Source organism: Amblyomma maculatum, chromosome 6 (genome assembly GCF_055883805.1).
Source record: "Amblyomma maculatum isolate TAMU_Amacu chromosome 6, ASM5588380v1, whole genome shotgun sequence".
Classification (NCBI taxonomy): Eukaryota; Metazoa; Arthropoda; class Arachnida; order Ixodida; family Ixodidae; genus Amblyomma; species Amblyomma maculatum.
In genome coordinates this window covers 53,153,221-53,171,812 of record NC_139349.1, presented here as the reverse complement: position 1 = coordinate 53,171,812, position 18,592 = coordinate 53,153,221, and the positions used below count along the sequence as shown (strand labels likewise).

Below are 18,592 nucleotides of genomic sequence, written 5' to 3'. Positions count from 1 at the left end.
ACTCGCTCCGAGCAGCCGGGAGCCCTCACCTCACCTCGCCTCACCTCACCCGGCGTCTAAGACGAGAGTGGTGAGGTGAGGGCGACATTTTTTTTTTCTTTTTTCCCCTCCGTCTTACGAGATTTCCGTATTGGGTACCTACCTTTCCCTTTTGTTGGTGCTCGGTGGGTGCGGGAAAGGGCGATACGCGAGCGCTGTGGACGGACGCACAGCATAAAGAGGCCGCTGCTCCTGCCGCCATCCTCATCCAACGAGCACGGTGCTCGGCGAAGGCAACGCGCGGATCCACCGACGCTAGACATCGGGACAGCTCGAGCGTTTTGTCTCGCCCATTCATTGCCACTCACCGCTGCTGCCTGTTTGGAACAGCTAACAGCCGAAGCGGCCACCACCGTTGGACCACCATCCGTAGCTCGTTAAAGGTGGGATATCTTCGGCTTGCCTGCATTTTCGTTTTGTTTTTGTTTGTTTTTTCATCGTGGGTATCGGCGCACTTGCATGTGCCTGCTCTTATAGGGTAGGATGATCGTTAAAATAATGTTTGTGCGGCGGTTATCCCTGTATACAGAAGCTTTCATGACATCATTGCGGTGGACAACAATATAGCACTACAGAAAATATAATGCAGCTAAGAATGTGTCCTCAAAAATGTAAAAAAAGGATGAGAGAGAAAGCTATTCTGTGGTCGAGTTCATCAAATACAGCAGGGTAAAGGGAACGATGAATTAGCAGTAAAAAACTAAAACTGAATTTATCTCTCTACAATATTAAAGAAGTATCTAATCATTAAAAATGTTCGTCTAAACGCAACCCTCTTAAAAATAAGAACGGGAAGGTATACCTCTCACTCATATTTGGGAGGTAATCACCAATGTCGTGAAAGTAAATGTTCCAGTTTACTGTGCTTGGGCCTTGAAGCTATCTTTGCGCGCTAAGGTAAAAACTATATGTTCTTTAAAAGAATTATCATATTTTCTGTTGCCAGTACGGCTACGATTAAAGACCGCAAATAGAACGAAAATGTCCTCAAAACGTTCACAAGCCATTTTCTCGAGCTTTAACAGGTGCCCTTAATCCCCGGTAGACTGAGGAGACATAGCAAGCCGTGACGTACTCCTCTACATGGCGCATATTCTTCTGCACTGTGGAACTGTTTTGTATTGTACGACGAGTTATAGTAACTATTTTCCGGCCCCCTTCAAAATTTTATACTTCTTAATGTCAGAATACATCAACATCCCTCATCAACTGACAGCAGTGCTGCTCCGTACGCTGACGAAATTTCTACGGAATGAAAGCTAGCAGTGACAAATAAAAAAGCCTGAAATAGTTGCTTACGACATCACACACGCAAAGCTCGTATCTCTTACCCCAAACTCTCTTGTGGCAACACTGACCCTGATACAGCAAATACCGAAAAGCGTTCGAGCTTTCAGAATCGATGTCCTAGCATCGTAAAAATAAGTGTGGCGTTTATTTAATCATTGCTCGACACGTTTCTATGCTACGGCAGCCCTTGGAGCTATGAGCCACGGTATGGTAAAAGGCTCAGGAATAATTTCGAACACACGGTGTTTTTTGCCAAAGGCCTTGAAGTTAGTACATCAATCGTTTAAAATTTGGTCGTTTCAAAGCTCATGGTCGGGTTTCGATCTACTAACCTGAGTCCCCTCCAGTAAGCGATCGCGGATCCTGTTCTCCGCCGAATATAGTGTCAGTCGTGCAAAATGCTGACAAGTATGACAACCAGATTTTTTTTTTTTCGATGCTACCTCTTGTACAAACCATTACGTCTCACCACCAACGAGTGAGCTTTGTATGCAAAAAGTATTTAACCTGTCACCAAGCGCCTCTAAACCAAATTTGATGTCAAATGTTGCGATGCACGTGCTCGGTTTACTGTGTCAGTGATCCCCAGCTTTCCTCAAAAAGAAGAAAAACAAGAACGCGGTCGCTTACCTCTCAGTATACGTCGCTGATAAACACTCAAGAATACACCACTGCAACGCGCAGGAGTGGAGAAACGTGCGTACGCTGAATTCCTGTGAGAAGATTCTGCTATTGCTTACGCAAACACCTGCTTTACGTGGGGAGACACAAGCAAAATGCACCGTCGGCTGCTGAACTGGCTTTATTTCGCCATCAGACGTATTACTACTGCGCAACGGCAGCCTAGCAAAGACGCACCGTGAAACTTGTTGCTCCGTACACGCATGCAGCAGTAACAGCTAGACTAGGCTTCCACGCGACGCCATACATCAAGCCCACTCACAGACTCTGGCGTATGCAACGCGATCACCGCAAACGACACCACGACGACTATTCCTGACGGCACAGAAAGCCGTGACATAATCCCGAGCAGCACAAAAACGCTTGCGACAACGAGTCCTTCCTAAGTTTTTAGATTTACAATTAAGTGTTTGATTTGATCTCAAGCGCCAAGCCTTCCTCGCCAGCAGCACTTCAAGCCAACAAGGCTGTTTAGATGGCAACAAACTCCTTTAGCTTTTCCCCAGTGTAAGGTAGCCAACCGGAGGCCTTTCTGGTTAACAACCCTGCCTTCCATCCTCATCCCTATCCGTCTATCTAAACTCTGTTACACTTCTTCTTCCCTTCCTCAATTTCATTAACCGAATCTCGCAGTTGCACCTGACGCTGCAGCTGTTTGAATGTCTGATTGCCTGCTCTTCTTCCATGTTCTCCGCTGCGAGCGACCGCAGCTCGAAAGAGAGAGAGAGAAAGAGCTTGCAATCTACTTTCAGGATCGGAGAATCAGTCGAATTATGTGATTACGAGACTCAGCTAACCCCTCAACTGGTTAAATAGCATCGTTTACACGGAGCAATCAGCAGCTTGAATCACGCAACGATCGAGGTCACATGCAGCTGTTCGTGTATGTTTTAGTCTTCATAGAAAGAAGCGACAGATAAAGACGTACTTGCAGAAACGGAAGGGAGGTAGAAAAATAACAGAGGATAGGAAAGAAAGAGACAGAAAGAAGAAGAGAGGCGAGCATAAGACTGCGCGGAATTCAATGAGCCCTCCGCCATTCAGTGTGCCGGCCATGCGCTAATGAACGCCGCTTGAGCGGAAAGACCTTCGTGCCGCTCACGCATCGGTCGGTCGACCAGCGGCGAACTTGACCCTCGTCCAGGGGCAAGCTTCCCCTCAAAGCCTTCTGTATCTCAGCTCCGTAGCAGCAGCGACCTGGAAGAGTGGATCTTGCAGTTGCCGAGTGAGCTCGCCGTTCGTGTATAGCCGCTCAACCACTTCTGCTGCACACACGGGTTCTCCGTTGGCCGCCATTGGAAAATGCATGTTTACACGTGTTCTCCAACAATACGCAAATGCCACGCCGGACACTTCATAAATCAACCACAGCTACACAGCTGGTCGAGTCGAGATTCATTTGTTTCCCAGCACGAGCACAACGAACTAGCGAGGCGGAGCTACGCTGTGTTTCTGTTGGCATTGAGATGGTCAATTCCGCGCCCTATACTAACGACGAGAGAAAACTTGGCTCATTACAAGGTGCGGCGTTGGGATGAGATTAGCTCGTGCGGATGGCGCCTCATTCATCAGAGGATCGAGTGGTGAAAGCCACGAGAACTTGGCCGCCTTTGAGAGTATGGTGTCATGCTGCGACTACAGCTGCGCAAGTCTACGAAAGGGTTTTGCCGATTCGAGAATCTTTCCGTCTCTTCTTTCGTTCATCCGTTGTTGTTGTTGTTGTTGCTGTTGTTGTTCTCTGTATGCAACAGCAACAATACAGGAGAAGGTTTACCAGTTTCACGATGCGTAACAGGCCATTGTTTGGCCACACTCAAGTTTGAACCTACAGAGTACGGTTCGTGCACGTCTTCATTTCTTTTTATTTTTTTTTATTTATTATATTAAGGCTAGACGTATCTGGGACGTGCCATAACGTTAAATAGCCGAAATTATCAGCTGCGAATGCGCTAGGCTTAAGAAAAAAGCATAATGAGATAATGCAGTTTCAAAAAACATAGAAAGAAAAAGCACCAAGTTTTATTACACGGTTTTTCTGTGCAAAGCCCAAATGCCAACTACGTCAGATGCTGTAGCCTGGCGACGACACCGACAAGCTTCCCGCGGAGTATGGGAGAATTCTGCGGATTCTGCTTTCTTTCGAGTTTCTTTTTTTTTTTTTGTTCAAACGCGCTCGTTTTACTGCACTTCCTGCTCTCGAGTATAACGATCAACTGTCGCAACTTCGATCTCAGACTGTCCCTTCAAATTGACCTTCGAGTTGCGTGAGCACATACAGGCCGACATAAAACGGGCCGCGGGCCACTCATCGGATGCGCGCCGACCTTTTGCAATCGCACCGTCCATTCTGGCGGTATATGCCAGCCAGCCACGAAGGAACTTCGTCTTTCCCTCTCTCATCTCTTCTCCCAAAGTCAAGCTGACGCAAAAGCTTGGGCAGTTCGCAACACATTACTCTTTGCTCAGCTGGGGCTATGCGCAGCACAGCGTTTCCCGAGGCGTAGCGGTGGAATCATTCTAATTCAACGGACACTCAATGACTGCACCCAGGGCTTGCAGGTTCTCGCTTCAACTTGACATTTACGCTCCGTTTTCTTATATATATTTATTCGTCACCATGTAGTAATGAGAATTCATTGCATGCGGTTTGCTCGGACAACGTGCCCCGTATTCACCGTCTTTACTTTCTTATTCTAGACACGCCGAAGGTGTGTCATGTGCGTCATTATTTTGCGCTTTTTTTTTTTTTTCAGGCTACCAGAATTTCATTTTACGCGGCCAGGCCCTATACGATGCTTACTCGTATATCCTCCTCCCCCAATCGCTTCCTGTCTTACACATATTTGAGCTTCAATATCAACGGAGAAGTCACAGATGATTACGCAAAGGTCATGATATTTTTCACGCCATGGCTTAGCGCAGACAAAATATAACACGAAAAGAAAATTCTTAAAGAAACCGAGGAGCTGTCTGTTACATTTATTTACTTATTAGCAGAAAATATATATACACATATTAGCGACATATTATCCAATATGTCGCTGTTTCGGATCTCGATGCCACCAGCGCTCTTCACGTACGCACACTTCTATGTGACGCCCGCCATGATGGCTCCCTGGCTAAGACATTCGACTGCTGAGCTCAAAGCGCTTGTGTATTGTACAATGCCAAACGCGTTAAAGAGCCGCAGGAAGTCGAAATGAAACGGGGGCTCCAATTACACGACGTCGCTCACAGCTCGAGCGGCCTCCGGAAGCTAAACCCTATATGCTATGCACCAGCTGTGCCATTTCTAGGCCACCATACAATACGGTCAATATTGTGTTGTGATTGCTTCATACCACGAGGCATTACGTTGCAAAGTACCATTTGGAGCATTCGTTTAAAAAAGCGTTTTTTTTTTTCTTCCGATGAGGGTGGAAAATATGAGCGAGGAACACGAAATGTTTCTTCTGTTTTTTTTTTTTTTTCGTGGGCGCAGTGAGTATGTGCTCAAAATGTGCTCAAAAGATAGCAAGGCTTAAACGGAAAATAACAGTGTGATTGGCACATCGACTTAATCTTTGAATAGCATGCACTTTTTTATAGGGAGAATAAGAGGAGCCGGCGGAGTTTCCAGAAGAGAGCACAATGGTCCATTAAATTTTAGAAAGGCAACATCTGTTGCTCGTAGTTATTCCGACGGAAGAAAATTGCACATGAGTATCTTTATTATCAGTCTAAAAAAATAGAAACAATGCAATTGACCTAGCGAGGGGTTCCTATGGTTTAAGTAGGGCCAAAACTGGTGTAAAAATGCGACAATGAGAGCCAAGTGAGAAGGCCATGCTGTAACAACGTGAGGAAGTCAAAAGTTTTACATAAAAATACTCCGTTCTCTATACTTACCGGCAGATCACTGCGAGATAGACGAGCTTATTTTTTGCAAAACTATTGAATAGCCACGGCGAAGCGAATTGTAAACGGGATGAAAATCCGCGCGGTTTCTTGCATGCAAAAGAGTCTCCTTCGATACCATTAAGCACGGCAGCAATCTTTAACACCGGCTATGAAACCAGATACACCGGTAAGACGGCGAACACTGTGTGAAATAGAAGTGTCAATTGGACGTTTATAAAGCAGCTTAATATTATGCTACAAAGTTTAACTGCCGACTTCACCATGCAGACGACATGGGGGCCTGCTTTTTCAAGTATCGTTTTATACACCTTCCTTTTTTTATTGGTGCTCACCTGTCGAGCAGGAAAGAGAAGTGCACTTGCGTCACATAAAAAGGGAAGACTCAAATTTTTCCTCTCACTTCTCATGCGTTGCGAACTAGTTCATGAAAAAATGCAGTGATGCGGACACGTTGAGACCTTCAGCACTTGCGTGGTTACACTGAATCGTTAACAACATATCTCGCAGTTATTCTACATGGTGCATTCTTTTCCTGTTGCACAGCTGTCATGAGGTGCAGTTTCTTCTCTCTGCTCCAATTTGCTTCTTGTTCAGTATTGCTTCATCACTGTTTCTGAAGTCTTTGCGCATTCACTTATCGCGAAGAAGGAAAGGTTTGCCTTCATGCCAGTGAAATAAATATCGCCGACTTCATTCACAGCGTTCGCTGAAGGGAATATTATGTAGTCGTATCGCACGCGTGAGAGAGTCCTTGTCGATAACGAGAGCCGTTTCTCATGCCGGCAAAAACCGCTTTCGAACCACGAAACTGAGGCCCTTCTCTACACGATACGTTTTCTCGAGCTACCATGTCTTAACATGTCAGTAAGCAATGTTTATAGCAAGTCTGTTTCAACTTTTACGTGTCGGCATTGAAAGCCTATGTAACGCTACTGACGAAACATTTTGCATATAGTATACCTGCATCTGCGAGGAGGTAACATGTGGAAATGTATAGACATATCAAATACAGAAATACAAAAGCCTGCTAGCAAAATTTGTGTTGACGTTCTTGCAACATGCCCACGCCTTAAATATGCCGCGTTCTCGCAGCTATAATTTATCAGACTTAACTTTGTTCACCCCGTATGCGTACTGTACGTACCGCCAACCATGGTAGCAGCCGCAGCGCGATGTTGACAGTGAGCAGCATGGCACCGAACAAAAAGAAAGACAATAAACTGGCTGGGAGCGACTGGCGTTATAAGAGGTATAGCGAAGCACCAAAAAAAAAAAAAAAAAAAAAAAGCGACTGCATTGAGCTCTCTGCGCTTCCGCGCGCTAAGCAACCATCACAAAACCGTGTTCTTCGCGTCTACCGCAGAATCCTGATTAGTCGCGGTGACTTCGGCGTATATGGCGTGATGTCGTCGGTCCTTGTCGCGGCTGCAGTGAAAGGTTATGCTTTGCCCTCAGCGACACTCTGTCCTCTTATCGCTTCTTGCCATCCTGCAGGAGCTTCTTAAGTCGGCGTTACAGCGAAGCCGAGAGTGTGACGCACAATGCGTTACATATATGTAGCAGTGATAGGCGCCGCGATCAGAATACTGACCGCTGGTGGAGACAGCGCGCATGAGCACGGCTCGCATTCGAAAAACCTGTCGCCGATGGCGATTGTCTTTACTGGGCCTGAATACCAAGAAGACGAGGAAGTGTGCCACGATCTCAGAGTACAGCCCGATCCCCCCCCCCCCCTTTCTTTTTTTCACTGCCATCCCCCGCACCAAAAAAAGAAAAAAAGTTTTGTCACTGCCGAAACGGAAGTGGGTTCATAAATAATGTGGTCTACGCACGAATGCTAAGGAAGAGTAGTTTGCAAGCGTGACACTATTAAGCGACTTCTATCCAGGACTGCATAGGTGTGGTTATATGCACTTGCATACACACAGCTTGCGCTGGACGGGGACGCGCAGACCACTGAGACGGCCTAATCGTAATGCACGATGCGGCAACGGCCGAAAGCTGCCAGGGGAACTGTGTGATTAGTATGCATGGTATCCTCGCGGGTCGTACACGAAAGGATCCCCTGAGTGACCAATCACGCTGCCTATAATGCAAAATATTCTCGCCAATAGTGTTATTATGCATTCGGTCTTTGATAACCTTTAGTGACTTTTTCTCATTCGTTCCTCGTCCATTACCTTAACCATCGAGAATTTTTTTTTTTCAAGATCAAAACTAAGTGGAAAGCGAGCGCAATGTCCAAAGGTTTGACTCACACTCCCAAGCGACTCCCTGACGTTAGTGTTAGTTAGATCAGTGCAAATGTGAGGCAGCCGATGCTTTCTTCACTAAGAGCTTCTATTGCTCCAGTTTAATATTTTTTTAGTCTCCACAGTGAATATATGTGGCTATGGCATTTAACTATCGAGCAGCTGGTCGCGAGTTCGATTCTGGCAGCGGAGGTCGCGTTTCGAGATAGAGCAGAATGGAAAGAACAAAACGCCCCTGTGCTAAATTTCAAAACACGTAAAAAAAAAGAAAAAAAGAAAAGAAAAGAAAAAAAAAGCTCACGGGTACCTTTGAAAAAATCAATCTTTCTTGGCAGAAATACTCAACAGCGATTCATCGTCGGCGAAGACGTGCACCTTCGCCTTTATTGCCACCTTTCCGGGCCGCTGCAATGTGAGGTTCTGCGCGAGTACAGGCAGTCATTTACACTGACACACTCGTTTTGACAAGGCGCCTTTTCCGCAGACCTCATCGCGGAATCCTTGGCCTTAAAGAGCACGCTGGTACGAGTCCAAGAGATTAGCGCGATTCGCTCTTACGTTGGCACACTCGTGCACGGCACTAGCTCCGAAATCCGCCCTCTAAATACGGATTCGAACTGCCCACGAGAACACTGGCCAAAACAAACAAAACACAAAAAGAATAGCAGAAATATGAACGTAGCGAATCCGATTCGTGACCTTCACTGTCGTCAAACTGTCAGCTTAGGTGTTGTGCAACAATTAATTGGGCCCCTCGCCACTGATTGCGAGTGTTAGCGAAAACGGAAACGTGCGGATGATGAATCAATTGGATAGTGACAATTGACATGAATAACACCGTGCGTGATTCCCACGAACAAACAAGATATAAAATAAAGTCGCAACACTGCACCACGGATCTTGAACTTAGACGGGCTGGCCGGCTGCACTTCATCAGTCAGAACCGAAATCTTGGTATACCCGCTGGCGTTGTCTTGATTTGCGGTAATGCAATGCGGTCGCTATGGTGGGATACTGAACCCACGCCCCTAAGCCTCAATAAGAAGTATGCAGAAAGCGGCTTTATTTCTATAGGCAGGAATTTTTTTCATTCGCGGGCGCTCCACTTGCGGACTTAAGCCTCTAGCAAAATAACTCAACAAAAGACTGAGCTTTCCCCTCTTTTTTCAACCAGTCTTCCATCTTAGTGCTAAAGAAAGCACCAGCCAAGCGATACACCAGATCAAAAGTTAATTTGTCCCCATTTTGTTATTGTATTATCAAACCACGCGTATTTGCCCGAGAGTTGTCCGCATCGCAACTAATAAATGGTTAGTATGACTTGAATAAGGTTGTGTGCCACTTTGCAAAACTGGTCATTATCCATATAATGTAAAAATGAAATAATTTTGGCAGCAACAAAAAAAAAAGGGGGGGGGGGTCGACATTTTCATTTACATTTCACGGCTTAAAAAACGAAAACACGCAGTGGTGGGCAAAAACGAAACACGTGTGCAATGCTACAAAGAAACATACAATACACCAGTGCACAACTCGGGCATAATCACAAGTATAAAGAAGCTTCAAGAAGGTATACTTTGTGCGCCATGAATCCTCCCTCAAAATGATCATTAAACCTCCTCACTTTGTAAGTGTTTTCTGAGTGTACAAGTGGTAATGAATTTATATGTCATAGATGTGGGTGTCACACTACATTCCGAACATGGGCTTGGATTGGCAGCCGCTCTACCAATACTGTGTGTTTACACGATAACGGAACGCAAACATCAGAAAGCTGCCTGTGCAGGTGCGTTACGATGGCCGCTGACAATTATTGTGAAAGTTTGCTTTTCAAATTTGTAAAGTTCTTTTTTTTTAATATTTTAAAACGCAATTGTGCTTCACTCCAAAACACAGCAACTAATTAAGGAAGTCATAAATAAAAGATAAAAACTTATTTCGGGAGTGCGAAAAAAGTTAGCAAAATCTCAGTAAACAGCTGATGACAATCACCCTTCCTTATCCAGGTATACTACTAATTGCGCACTATTATGCGCCAACTTATTCATCGTTTGCTGAGCAACGCGTTTAAGAAACAATTACAGAAGCGGAGAGTGATAAACGGGCCAATTACTAGAACGTGAGACTCAGCACTGACCTCTCGTAGCAAAAGTCAATTGCTGGTGCCACTCGATTACAAAGGGAAGGCCGCTGTGCCCAGGTGCACACTAAGGGCTGAAGCAGTTTGACGCGTAATGGCCTCAGGTGCGTCAGTGGGCCTCAAAACCCAACATACCTAACACAGGTTAACGAGGTCAAACAGTCAACGCGAACAGGTCTTTCTTGTGTCCGTGCCCGTTTCCACCTCTCCGGCTAGCGGGCGGACAGTAGACAGTACGCGAGGTTGTGGGTTGTGGGGGTTTGGAGGTACATTATCGTGTCATTGATCACGGACGCTTTTTGTTTCTTTTTCCAAGGGCATAGATCTTCCAATCAAGCATTTAACAAGCGCCTGCTGTTGGTCGTTTGCTTCATGGGCACTACACCCTGACAAGCACCCCTAAAAGAGCATTCCGCCTAATGCACTTCATCACTTCTCTTTACTGGAGAAAATTCAGTTTAGGACAAATCTAACAACACACAATGACCCAGGACAAGAATAGAGAAAAAATTCAATGGAAAACAATTTCTGCTAAAAAATTAGAAAGAAACTGAGGTGTTGTAGAGTCCGCCATATTCTCGAACATTTAGACATGCCTTAAACGTATAGTGAATTTGATAGTAAGAGACAAACATACGTGATAAACATATCGACTTGAACGCCATCTTCTCACAATACTTGAAATAAAAATTCCTTAGCACATGAAAGCCATCGAATTGTCACTGCTAACACATATCTTAAATAAAAGTAATAAAATTTTCCCAAATCTTATTGCGCATTTGTAGACTTCACATTGCGCTTACTCGCGCGCACGTGACGGCCGTCTGAGAGCGTTACTTATGAGTGTGACAGATGGGCTATGCGCCATACGTAGCTGTAGTAGGTTTCTTATTATTTTTTTCAATGCAGGAGGTCAAACTTTTACCTTGAGTGTTAGGCGCTTATATTTCCATACAAAATAAATAGCACACGTTTCTATCAGGATATCCTTTGCGTAAGGCAGCAACAGTGCCATACACCATGCAGCAGTGAACTTAAACTTTTCTTTAATTTCGAACCCCACCAACAAGAAACCTAAGCATAGGGCACTTCGTTAAGGGAGTCATTCGTGGCTATTTAATTTATTGTGTGAATTCGCACACTCAGTGGAACACATTTCAAAATGACCTTCTTACTGTTACACAGCGTAAGGACACGTGTACCTGTCTGCCATCTGATTACCTGTTAAGACGAATCAGCAGTAAGAAATTCATGTAGTTTACTTTGCCTAAAAATTTGATACATAGCAAATCTCATAAAACAAACGTGTTTTTTAAACTACGAAGTCAGACTTTTCCGTTCATTTATGCTACCCCCCGTTGTTGGTATACGAACGGTTAGGCTGATGATGTAATGTAAATTAACACAGGTTTGCAGCAAACTCGAATTCACACTTCACTCATGACACGCAAACAAATATGTTCGCAAGCATATTTCTTCTGGTTCCTTTTTCATTCCAAAGCAGCTGACGGGCTTCTGTGCCACGAAACTGTAAGAATGATCAGAGTAGCGGCAGCAGTAGCCTAGACATTTTTCTGCCTTGTGATTCTCGAGGAAGGATTTATCGCTCGCATAATTATCGCTTGCATATATATCGCTTGCATTTTAAAAGCATTCAAGTGGAATAGGAAGAGCAGCAACCATAAACGAAGATCTGCAACCGCGCGAGGAGTTTCTATAAGAGCTTTAGAAGCTTGACTATACGCAACCATGGGCTACATAATCTTACCTAAGGAATCATCCCGATTACTTGAGGGGGGAATTTCATAAGCTAAAGATGCTCCACGATTCGCCTTCTGCTTTCCTCCTGCTTTTTGATGTTTTCGTCTCTGATTTCTCATTGTTTATTTCCTTGAGCCCCGCGTTTTCGCAACGGCCGTGCGGTACGTGCTTGTTTTTTAACTTTCAAGATTCACCCGGGCGCCTATAGATCACCAGGACGCTCACATTCTACGACATTGAGCGATCACCGACTAACTCATTAGAGAGGCGAGGCAGGCACCCTAGAGGTCACGCGGTAGAAGTGCAAACAGCCCTATGTGTGAGATACGTGTTCGATCTGCTTCCGCGGCCCACACGTGCAACTCTACACGGGTCGCGCCCGCTTTGCGAGAGTTTGAGGATTAGCCAGCAGCCAACCAGCATATTGACGTCATCCTGTCGTCAGGCGGAGCCCGAGCACTTACACCTGTACACCATGCAACAGAAACGTCGTGCGACCTTTGCGTTACAAATGACGATGTCTGTCGTGCACTTGCGCAAGTGACGCACCCACTAAAGCACGGAGCTTGAAAATAGAAACATCTGTACTGCCACCACGGTAATTAGCGGTCAGAATTCTGTTCACGGGCACATTCGTGTACAAGCTGCAAATAAAATAGCGCATTGCAAACGGGCTCTCATGTAGCTGTGTAATTTAGTATAGCAGTCGGAACGGACATAAAAAAAAAAAAGGAGCTCATTGAACAACCGTATGGCCTAAACGTTGCGAAGCTTTGTGCATGTATGTCGATGAAGATCACCTAATGAATATTGCTTAGCCGACGACCAAATCTTGCGTTACCGTACGGTTGCTGTGTGGGCAAGCACGCGGCTTGAGAGTATTGCCAAGTGCTATACCGGAAGCTCGAACGTGCGGCTTGCGTGCTCTCAGAAGAGCTGCGCCTTTTCTCTCGTTCTCAAAAGAGCTTGCGCCATAAATGTAGTGCCATGTCTCACAATTAAGAACATTACGCAAATCCTCATAATGCACTTTCCTCTTACGATAAGCCTGCGTGGTGCTATATACGTTCTACGGAAGAAAATATGCCGTGACATCTCCTGTCACTGCGTGATCGTGAATAACGTTTTCGGGGTAATGTATATCATTTTAGAGTATGGCTATCTCCTTCAACGAGTCTGGTCTTTACCCACCCGATGCTTTTTGTGGCAACCTTGGCAGCCCGGGTCAAAATTGGTTCATTTCTCGTGCGTTTTATACGTGTGAGCTAAAACTGGTCACACACTGTTGCACTTCGCATGATTGCAATGAGAGCTTCCATAAGCCAGGTGACCGGTAACATGGCCTAAAATATATCGTTTACGGACCAGATAGGCTATATACCAGGGGTGTAAACCTCAAGGCACTTTGATATCCGAAGGATTCCGCATAGATAAACCTATCCAATCTGATATGCATATGAAGAAATTCCTTCTCTCTCTTGGCGTCAAATCAAATACGCGGAACTTTGAATACATTATAGTTAATAGAGCAACGCTGGACGCGCAGTGAAACCTGCACGTGATTTTTTTTTTTTTCGTGTTGCCTTGTTGAGTACTGATTCTAGAATGAAAATACAGACCACGCGTCTAAACACCTTTAAGAAGCGTTTTATCTCATAATAAAGAGGAAACCGCCCAGGCAACTTGCTTTCTTTCTTCTTTTTTTTTTTTCTTTTTTTTTTGCCGAAAGTTTGGACGGAGCATTTAAATTGGAAGTAATTCATGGCTCCGACCGTGCGCGAAAGGGTGCAGCGGTCCTTTAAAACAGAAGCCCATGGTCGGTCACGTGGTTCTCGGCGTCGCTTAATACAGAACGGGCTCAATCCCGGAGTACAGGCTAAAGCTTGTCAGCTAGCCTCCAGCTGCTTTCTGGTTATAGGTGTAGTACCAGCCTCCCAGTACGCCGATATCAGGAACGAATACCGCTGGTGAAGCGGCAAGTCGCCAACAGTTGCTGTCTTGCGTAAAGTTAAAACAGCTCTCGACGCTAAAGGCAAGTGGAAGAAGGAATGCGAGAAGGGTTTCTTTCACTACTCTTTCGTCTCGAGCGCTGTATTAAGAAATTGAACGCGAATCGGCTCACCTAACTGTCCATCCTTCTTCAAGGTCTGCGTTATTTTGACATACACTTTCTTATACCACCAGGAGCGATAGCGCTGGAGACGAAGTAATCAGCGTTTTCATGTCCTTCGGTGCACGATCATTCTGACTGCATGGAATAGTTCTATGTTCTAAACTGTAGCGTTTCTTTGTGCGTTTGCACAAAGATTTTCATTTTGTGGCCCTGTTAACAACGTCTAGTGCTGAAGATTTCATAGAGCATCGGTGTCACTAAAACTATCTGTAACACTGTAATACAACTAGAATCGGTAAAGGAGGAGCCGAGTTGGTATAAATTTCATGTGTGAAACAGACGGTTCACTCATGCCTTTATATTTCTTACTAGAAACACTGCGGAGACTTGACATCTGTGCAGGCTGTTGTCACGACAACAAAAGCATGCAGTGAGCACAAGTTCGTTATTTAGGCAGTACACGCATCATTCGGCTGACTAAGAATAGAGATCAACGCGGTCAAGTCAGGCGCATTTCAATCAAGATCCTCTTGTGCACGTTAGCAGTTGTGTAAACAAGGTCGTGATATGCTGACACCAGCTCTGATGGCTTCAGATGGATGTGCAGTCTGGGGGCTCAGCCTATGCTCAGCGAAATAGCACAAGTCTGCATGTATACAAAATAAAAAAACCGTTCTTCGTGCCAATTTTCAGAACTATGATAGTAAAAAGAACGTTGTGCTTTTTTCTTTCCACGCAGAACTCACAGAGCTTCTCCCGCCAAGCGACCCCATGGACCTGCGTCGATTGCGCCATGTACCCAGCTGGATGCTGGTGCTATCGCTGGTGGTGAATGGAGTGCTGCCGCAGCTGCTGACCGCGGTGCTACCGCAGACTTGCCCTTACAATGACCCCCGACACAGCGTGTGCCGTTACAGGCCACTGGCCTGCCCCGGAAAGCAGCTGCTCCGTAAGTGTTATTGCGCTATAGGCTAGGGCGCCCTCCAAACAACGGCGCCAACCTAGTGCCATGACGTCACAGTAAGCGGCCTAGCAACTGCTATACATTGACTTCGCAAGGAGCGGGCAAATGCGAAGTTTTTACCACGACGTAAGGCGAAGATTCTTGAGAGTTCCTTGGACTGCCAGAAGATCAAATCAGTCGATATTGTCGACCATAAACCCTGACTGCTCATTGGAGGGTCAAATTCTAAAGTTAAAGCTCAGCTACTTTGGTCATCTGATGAGAAGAGACGAGTCGCTGAAGAAAGATTTGATGTTGGGAAAGGTTGAGGGTCGCCGGAGAAGGGGTAGGCAGCGAACGCGATGGTTAGATGGCATCCTCGAGGCACTGCAGATGAAGTTATGTGATGTTAGGAAGATAGCGAGAGACCGGAAAGCGTGGCGTGACATGGTCCATAGGGTCACGAAGAGTAGGACACGACTGAATGACTGAACTGAACTGAACTGAAGGATACAGTATAGGCTAACTCCATTGCCTGGAGGTCCAGATATCATTCGAGGAGCATTTACCAATTCGTTTATGAGCTGCATACGGCTGTAGTGTGAAAGGCAGGCGTGTCAGATGCCATTGTAGGCGGCAGTGATCGCCATAAAACCGCACTGAGCCGGCATAGATCACAAAACAGTGTTATGGTGCGAATTTGTTAGAAAAGGGTTCCTTTTCTCTTTCATTGTAGGACAGTTAGGTTTAGCCCGTGACCTACGCTTAACACTGTCTGGGGCATAGCCGAAGACGCCTTCTAAATATTCACCGTAAGCGCAGCATACAAGGATGAGTTCAGAGCGCCCGCTGTTAGGAGGAAAATAGTAACCGCCTAATTGACTTCATTTCTGAAACGTTTAGGTAACATCTCCGCGATCACGAGAACGACGAGAATGAGGCTGTTCATTGTGGTGACCGCTCGTGTTGCTAGCGCTGGTGCAAGAAATGTTAAATGATGCAAAGGACATTATATATGCAGTTCTGAAGGATGTTATTCGCAGTTTTTTAGCGTTCCCCGCTTTGCACAGGCAGTTATCTTAGCACGCGTTTGGGGCGCAGACAGCTCGCTGCGTCAAAATGCCCTATTTGCAATGCTATACGTCAATCTCCTCCCCACACTTTATTCAAACCGTTTCTAACCACTAACCAGTAACACGGCGTGAGCTTCCGGAGTATACATTGCGGGCAATGTAAGTATCGTACATAGCTTTATACAGAGTCATTGTTGAATTTGCAGTGCACGCGATACCCAATCATGTGGGCACTGAACTAAAAACAACATGAACGCCGCTCTCACGGCCCATAACCGCTTACCCAGGCCAAAAATAGCGCGAGGAATTATTCAAGATGCAAGAAGCAACGCCAAATGCGCGGTTAGTTTCGTGACAGCACTGCACGTCCTTCAACTCCGAAACCAAAACAAGAGCCACAACACATGCAACTATCGGCGCTGCGGAGTCTCAGCCCTCTCCTTCCTTCCAACGCGTTTTTCAACCTTGTCAGCGCCGCTGGCAGCAGTAAACGTTAATACGAAAGAAAGCGGCATCGAGGGACCGCCCCCTTCTGGAATAAGCTCTCAGAGAAAGGCTCACAAAGAGTCAGTGACGTGTCCGGCCCTCGGGCGATTGCATCACCGCGAGACTCAATCGAAGGTTACCCGGGGCCGTTAGGTTCAACGAAGTGATGCCCGGTCTAGGCGCTGCGCTTCTGCCCGAATGTCTGCCGGTACGGCATTTGTCCACTCCGAACACCGACGTGCCAAACGACCACGGGGCAGCGCAAACCGGCCCGAGACCGCCCACTTGGGCTCCCAGCGCGGTCTCTCGTGTTTGACGCGGTTGCCAAAAGCAACTGAACGATGCGTGAGGGCCTATTTGTTGTGCAAACATTCGCCTATCGTCTAGGAAAATAGCGGTAATGCTCAGCGCGCATCGACGACGTCGATATTGGCCGCGGCATGAAAGAGTAAAGTGCTGCCGTGTACGTCGCTGGAAAGTGGAGATACGTGCAGTTTGTTTTGAGTGTATTCGGTTTGAGGACCGACGTATGCACTTTGAGTCACTGTTTAGACATAAGTGTGGGCTTTGTGCTAGGACCGTTCTTTTTGCATTGACATATAACTGAAGGCGAAAATAAAGCATAAAAATATGGGCTATTTTTATTAATAAGTGGAAGCCAAAATAGCAATTCCGCGACGCAATTCCCGTCTTTACCTCATAGAGCTATAGCTCTACTACTCCAGGTGCAAACCTAGGGACCGCTTGGAGACGGCAGGATGACTTTAGAGCTCGATCAAGGCCAAATTGAGACTTAGGCTTCTTAGTGGTGAGTCTCGTGTCGTAATTAATTACCATTAATTAATTATTTCTGATTACTAATTGAACTTTTGGTTACGTCAATAACTCGTATATCGTTGAATAGCTTATATCAAGTACGACTTCCCTAATTGAGGATCTTAATCAATCGCAATGAATTAGGTAACTGATACAGAATTGAACTGAACCCTAGGCTACGCAGGAACGTTCGTACTGCTTGGCTAGAGCAGGGCGCTGTATCTATTTAGGGTGGCCTTGAACATAATGTGGTAGCAGACGACTACATGGTAATGAGTACGTTGGAGATAGTTGAGGCACAAATTAATAGGTTAGTGAATTGGCATGCATGCAAACTAGGGTCCGGAAGGAGAGGCGGGGGCCTAATCCATTACACTGTTGCGTATTCCCCTAAAAACGGAGCTTAAATGTCCCCAAAATTTTTTGCACACGTTTAGAGTTCTGGGTTATTCTGTCGGTATACGGCCCGCTTATTACACTTAAGCTTAATTATATTCCTTCCCTGGCTCTTAACTTGTTGGTTTCATTGTCCGAACATTAAACGAATATAATGTTACAGCTTCGATCACAGGCTGTAATGATCTAGCGACTCAAAAGAAATTATAAAAAGAGATAAGAGTGGAAGGGGAGGGCGAGGTGGGAAAAATCAACAGCCAACCGCACCGCCAATAAAAAAGCATTAAACACAAAAGAGGAAAGAGGCACGGTGAAGTTTGCAGCCAACGGGGGACATATCAAATCGTAATCAGCGAAACGTTTTTCACAAGTGAAGCCAGAGAAGGCAGTAAAGGAAATCAGAAAACTAAGGTAGAATAAGCAAGCACGAGATACACATGCCTATTTTACATTTTCGCACCAGCGGATGGCGAAAATTTAACGGCATTTTGTTCTTTTAAATACGTAGTTGTTATGGGCTCTAAACAGCGCGGCAAAGTCTTTTCGCGTGACACATGTTTACGTTCCCAATAATGACATGCAGTTAAGCGACACCTCGAGGTGATCCAAAATATCAAGACCACAGCACACCTTCTGACCGTGCGTATACCATTGCGCTGCGGTCTTCGTGACTGGATCTCGCCACAGACGCGTCTACGTTTG

The 18,592-nt window shown here is 45.7% G+C and overlaps 1 protein-coding gene across 1 annotated transcript in view; it reads left to right on the top strand.

The window, feature by feature from the left end:
- Positions 1–247: 247 nt before the first annotated feature.
- The window catches only part of LOC146185744 (venom allergen 3-like), a 38,480-nt gene continuing 20,135 nt past the window's right edge, over positions 248–18,592 (top strand). Inside the window, exons 1-2 of the mRNA XM_084606674.1 lie at positions 248–422; positions 14,916–15,125. Coding sequence (XP_084462800.1) covers positions 14,948–15,125 — 178 coding nt within the window. The 5' untranslated portion in view covers positions 248–422; positions 14,916–14,947. The remainder of the gene's footprint in view (positions 423–14,915; positions 15,126–18,592) is intronic.